This window comes from Bison bison, unplaced genomic scaffold, assembly GCF_000754665.1.
Source record: "Bison bison bison isolate TAMUID 2011002044 unplaced genomic scaffold, Bison_UMD1.0 scf7180017864474, whole genome shotgun sequence".
NCBI lineage: Eukaryota > Metazoa > Chordata > Mammalia > Artiodactyla > Bovidae > Bison > Bison bison.
In genome coordinates, this window is record NW_011495035.1 from 6700761 (window position 1) to 6707118 (window position 6358).

The following is a 6358-nucleotide window of genomic DNA, read 5'->3' on the forward strand; positions in this document are numbered from 1 at the left end:
TGATGTACTCTGCATATAAGTTAAATAAGCAGGGTGCCAATATACAGCCTTGAGGTACTCCTTTTCCTATTTGGAACCAGTCTGTTGTTCCATGTCCAGTTCTAACTGTTGCTTCCTGACCTGCATATAGGTTTCTCAAGAGACAGATCAGGTGGTCTGGTATTCCCATCTCTTGAAGCATTTTCCACAGTTTATTGTGATCCACACAGTCAAAGGCTTTGGCATAGTCAATAAAGCAGGAATAGATGTTTTTCTGGAACTCTCTCGCTTTTTGGATGATCTAGCGGATGTTGGCAATTTGATCTCTGGTTCCTCTGCCTTTTCTAAAACCAGCTTGAACATCTGGAAGTTCATAGTTCACGTACTGCTGACGTCTGGCTTGGAGAATTTTGAGCATTACTTTACTAGCGTGTGAGATGAGTGCAATTGTGTGGTAGTTATGCTGCTAGTGAAAACAACTCCAGATATTTTTCCTCTCAAGTTGTGTGTCCACATGCCTGTGTCCACCATAGATGGCTCTGGCCATCCTGGTCCTTAGGAACAACTGGCTGGTAGGTGAGTATGCAGGTCACCACAGCAGTGAACCGGAATATGGCACAGGGAGCACTAACTCTAAAGTGACACTGTCATTCCTGCTCACTTTTCTTCGGCCAAAGCAAATCATATGGCACTGCCTAACACAGAGGGAAGTGAAGTACCATCCTGCCCTGCTTCTAGAAAAACTGAGCGAAATGGAACAATTTGATGGACACCACCAGCTACTACCCCATTCTATAAAGTACTCATCATGTGCTAATTACCTTTTACCCCAATTTTTCCTTTTTAGAATTTTATAAAATCTTCTCATTTGGTATACAGCTTTATAGTGTGAAAGATGTTGGTATTAAAAAAAAAATCCTCAGCTAGAAATGAAGAAAACTGTATCATTTGAAAGACATTTTACTAACTCAGAGTTGGATTTGTTAAAGAATAAAACTCAGAGCATAAATGCAGGATACTTGTAACATTCCTATTCTAAAAATACCAGCTATTCTTTTTCTAATTTAACAACCCTGAATTTATAAACTGTATTGAAGTTCTTTGGTTACAAGAAACAGAATTTAATTGATTAACCTGGACAAGAGAGACATTTTTGGAAGGATCTGGAAAAATACGGAGGATCAAAGGTGAAGACAGAAGATCAAGCTTTGATGACCAGGAGTTCTGAAAGTGTAGGAAATAACATTTGTTTTCTATGTACATAAGCAGATTGAATATCTGCGTGTCTCAGTTTTAAAGGGAAGCAGGAGTATTGTGAATGGCAGAAAAGTTTCTCAGTTACTCAGCATAACACAAATTGGTAATGACTTTCTAAACATTTCTTTATGAAAGGGTCATTTAGAATCTGTCTTCAGTGCTAACATGATTATCTGGAAATTTTTAAAACCTATTAGCACTTTGGCATGAGTCTTGCTTTCCAGGAATATTTCAGATTTTGTCAAACTATTCTTTTTGATTTTCTAGTGACAGTGACGAAAAACCTCTCAAAGGAAGCCTTCGGTCCCTTAACAGGGATATGCAGGCCACAGAGAGTGCCGACAGCTTAGTGGAGTACGGAGAAGGTGACCACGGTCTCTTCAACGAGGATGGCTCTTTTATCGGTGCCTATGCTGGGTCTAAGGAGAAGGGATCTGTGGAAAGCAATGGAAGTTCCACAGCAACGTTTCCACTCCGGGCATAAACAGAGCACGTAGCACCAAACCAGTGGTTCACACCAACCTTCCAGATTTAACTGTTCAAGGGAGCAAGAACTTTCATATAGAATAGAAACATTCTGGCAGAAGCTTTCACCCAGAATTCAAACATCCTGCAACTCTGTTCAGAAAAAGAGCACTGCCTTGAAAAAGTGAAAATACCTAGCACTATAGGCCTGGAGTTTTTTTTTTTTTTTTTTCAGGTGCTCAAAATGCAAACCACACAAACAGATCCTGTATTTAGGTTCACCTCAACTGAATCCAAAGTCTCTCTCCGCTGAAATCATCCCTGCCTGGCTCCACTCTTCACTGTGTTTGCATAGATGTTGCTGCCTTGTGGGTTTTCTGCGTGTGCACACGTGTACTCAAGTCTCGGAGAACTGTCTCAGTGACTTCACTTCATAACAGGTTAAAAGATGGTAAGCCACCTGGTTATTTAAGCTGTAAAGAGGAATATGAATGTCTTATTAAATAACACTTCATTGAATATATATAGTCTGAATTTATTATTTAAAATGTTACTAGCAGAAGTCTTAGGTGAACAATCAACTAGTATTTATTGAGCTCCTAACTCTTTGCCCAGAGATGGTCTTGCTTAAACAGAATTCTTTCAGTTTCAACATGAACTTAGTTTCTGACACCTAAAAACATTGTTGTTTGTTTTTCTTGGACTCAATTCAGCTGCAATAGAAGCAGTGGTCAGAAGGTGATCTTACGAAAGAACAGGCAAGAGAGGTGTATGTGATGCTGGGGTCTGACAACTGTATCTATTTGATATCTCCATTTCTAAATTGACTGCTTTTACCTATGTTTGTATAATGGTATGTTCCATATATTTCGTGAATGCATTGTACATATTATGTTAATATTTACACAATTTAAAATAGAGATTGTTTTATTTTGAAGTGAGAAGAACATTAACAGGCATGTCTGTACAGCTAGAGTATATAGTAATATACCATTTTTCATCAATCCACAGCTATGACCAATAACATGAGGTTCCCAAACTCTGAAGACTTTGTACAAAGCATTTGGATTTTGTTCTTATATGCTTTTCCAACAATCTCAAAATAAAATATCATATAAATATTGAGGGGAATGTTTTCATATTTTTCAAAGTAAATTTTTGTTGACTGTACTCCTACCCCAGCCCGCCAAGAAAAACCGTTTACAGCATAAATTCCTATATATATGTTTGCCTATATCACATTTTAAGAATCTTCAGGGTGGGATATTTTTCTGTGTTCTCCTTCTGTCAAAGCTAGTACAAATTCAGAGAATTTATTTCCTGGCCTGTGAACTACTGGTCCTTCTCAAATTGTACATGAGAGAAGTTTAGAAATACTATGAAGGACTGTGCATATGTGTCAGTAAAATTCAGTGTTGAGCTTCTCATTTTATGGAAATATTTCTTAACCTTAAGTATATTTCTGAATTATGTTTACGTGAAACCAACTCGCAGGTTTTACTTTCATTTTTGAACTCTACCCATGGGTACAGATTGTTCAAGCCTTGACTTTTATTCACGTAGCCCACTCTCTCTCTTGTGGACCAAAATGAGGGATTGTGTATAACAGTCAAGCAGTAATCCACACTGAATATCTAATTACCATTTTAAACCTTGTGTGTCCTCCCAAATGGATAGGCAGCAGCAAAGAATGTCTTTCTTACAACAATACTTGGTGGGTCAGGACTTGACCACACTTCTGATGGAAGGATTTCTAAAGTGGGAAGGCACTGTGGTCCTCAAGCTGGGAATGAGGAGCCACACACCCCTCCAGCACCTTGAGCTTGATCCCCACCTAATTTTAAGGTAGAGCTTTTCTCAAGGAAGAGTCATCATGTTTGGACTTACCTGGGGGGAATTTCTGGTACTCAGCTATCAGTGAGGCCAAGGTTAGGACTTCTGAGCTTAGTTCTTCCAGTATCCCGGTTCCTCATCTTTGTCATCAGCTGAAAAGGTTTCTGCAGGTTGGACATAGTCTCAAAAATGCATTAGGATTAATATAAATTTAATCACCTTTCAATTAGACGTTAACACAAATAATGTTTTATTTTCCTGGATCACAGCGTTCTTTAACTTGTGAGCAATAAGCATGTTCCTGCTCATATTTTCTGACTGTCCCAAACATATGGATTTGAAAAACGAGATTGCTTGAAGATTGCCTTTAGCTATGACTCTTCATTACCCTGTTTCAATAGCATTTGGTTTCTACTGGGAATCTGCACAGAAGGAATAGGTCTATGACTAACTTTCTCTAGCCTACAGCCAATATTATTTCAATGTAATAGATTGTATATAATCTCCAGGATTGATGGTGGGAATCAGTTCCTAGGGAGCTATTCGAGGGTTAGGAAAACGCAAGTTCTCTTCCTGGTTCCAGCACTGACGTTGTACGTAAACCTTAGGCAAGTTGCGTGACCCCTTTGCTTCAAACTGTCTCGACTTTAAAGTGCTAACGATGATCTCAGTTACCTTATCTCTGTCACAGGGTGTTCTTTTGTATGAAGAAAAATTTGAAAATGATAAAAGCTAAGATGCCTTCTAACTTCATAAACAAACCTCTAATCTAATGATACGTCAAAAAGTCACTCCACACATACCAACTTTTTTCCTGTGAACACATAAATATATTTTTATAGAAGAACAAGTCTACAGGAAATAAATCTACTGTTCAATGAGCAGTATGGTTTGCACATGCCATCCAAAATTATTAATCAGAAGGAAATTAAGCAGGGTCTTTGCTATACAAAAGTGTCTTTCACTAATTTTGCATGTGTTTATAAGAAAATGTGAATTTGGTGGATTTATTGTTGGTAAAAAGGCATCTGATATTTTAGATGTATCCATATTTATAAAAGTGTAAAGCACAATGGAATTATGCTGGAAGTCTCAAATAATATTTTTCCTACTTTATATTCATGGAAGAGATGAGCTACAGAGAGAACAATAATGAGAAATGGTGGTGTGTTTTTCTAAGCATTTAAGACATAATTGCCAACTGAAACCCTAAAAATGTTTACATGTCATTAAGGTTTGCTTCTTGTAACAATTTTAAATTGATTATGAAGGGATTGGGTTTGTAATCTGTGGTAGTATGTATCCTAGTTCCCATAGTGACGTAAGTAGGGTTGTGCCAAAGCTTACTTTGTTTATATCTTAAATTGTTGGATTACATCATCAAAGCAGATAAAAGATACGCAGAACTGGTTTACCTGATTTTCTTTGGGCTAGAATTAATATTCATAGTAGAACCTTATTAAAATGTGTTTGTATTGTAGGTGGTGTTTGTATTATGCTTATGAATATGTATGGTTTAAAAATATTTTCAGTATACAAGAAATTCAACTTTCCCAATAAACGTTCAACTTCACGTACTCTAAAAATGTTTGCCTTTTTTCTATCCACATAAGGAGAGTCAGGATTTACGTATCAACCTTACCTTCAGTTGCCTCTGATCCTGGGATATCTGTAAATGAAGTATAAATTAGTAGAGCATAAAGGTATAAGTAAGGTATTTTGAGCTGAATGATAATTTTTACAAATAGACCATTTAATATCGTCTACAAACTGTAATATGCCAATAAGCTCTCTAGTTACGATAAATGTAAAATTAAGATGAACATATATTCCTCTGATTGGTTTTAGAACAATGTGTAAGTGTTCCTTTGCAAGGAAACATCCAACAGGCTGTACTTTCCACCAAGGCTAGTGCGTAATCGGAACACCTGATCCGGCTCAGCAGAAAATCTACTGAAAATTGTGATTTCTAAAAAGCATTTTCTGTGTACTAAGCAGTTTACATACAGTATATATACTTTTTTATTCCCTCACTCCTCTTAGAAACACTTTAGAAAGGTGGGTTGTAGTTTAAAGTTGACTTATTCATGGTTAGAAACTTTTGGTTTTAATATAGTATGGTCAGAACGTATACTAGGGGAAAACAGGCAAAACTGTGTCTATAAAAGAGTTCAGTGTATACAACCTAAAAAGCAGTCATTTTTGTAGGTAAATCTGCTACAATGCAATTCTCCAGGAAGAAAATATGGTATCCACGCTTACTGGATCCTCAAGTTCCTGGCAGACTCAATCCTAAGTCTCTTTCCCACGCTATCGTCTCCCTGAAGTATCTCATACTTCCAAGAGTTTGATTGTCACGTGCAGATTGCCAACTTTGAAGAATTTCTATTCCAAAATCCGTACATCTGAAGTTTTTCATAGATGACTCCTTACTTGATGTCTGCCCTCTGATGACAGGAGGAAAGTGGATGTATAATTTTCCCCTGCTAAAGCTGTTCAACTCCCACCCCCTACCACAACTGTGCAGCTCAGTGATTTTAAGCAACAGTAAGTACTCAAGCCATAAACCATCCTCCTTCATACTCAGTCTTCTCCTTCCCCACGTTCAACCTGTCACTAAATTCTGTTGATGTTATTGCTTGTGTATGTCCTGGACTGGCCCAGGAACACTTCAGCTAAACCAACTTCATCCTTACTCTGCTCGCCCCACGTGACTTTCCATTGTTCTTAAGAGACAGCAAAAAGTCTTTAATTGCTCCTCATTATCCAGCATGGTCAGATTCCTTCTCAGGTCCTGAATCCCATGGTTTACCATCGTTCCCTT

General features: G+C 37.6%; 1 protein-coding gene across 12 annotated transcripts in view; it reads left to right on the forward strand.

The window, feature by feature from the left end:
- Positions 1 to 5120, forward strand: part of CHL1 (cell adhesion molecule L1-like) — a 356522-nt gene extending 351402 nt beyond the window's left edge. For all 12 annotated transcript variants that reach the window (XM_010862011.1, XM_010862008.1, XM_010862020.1 and 9 more), the window contains one exon: positions 1504 to 5120. In XM_010862011.1, coding sequence (XP_010860313.1) covers positions 1504 to 1720 — 217 coding nt within the window. In that variant the 3' untranslated portion in view covers positions 1721 to 5120. The remainder of the gene's footprint in view (positions 1 to 1503) is intronic.
- The last annotated feature ends 1238 nt before the right edge of the window (positions 5121 to 6358 follow it).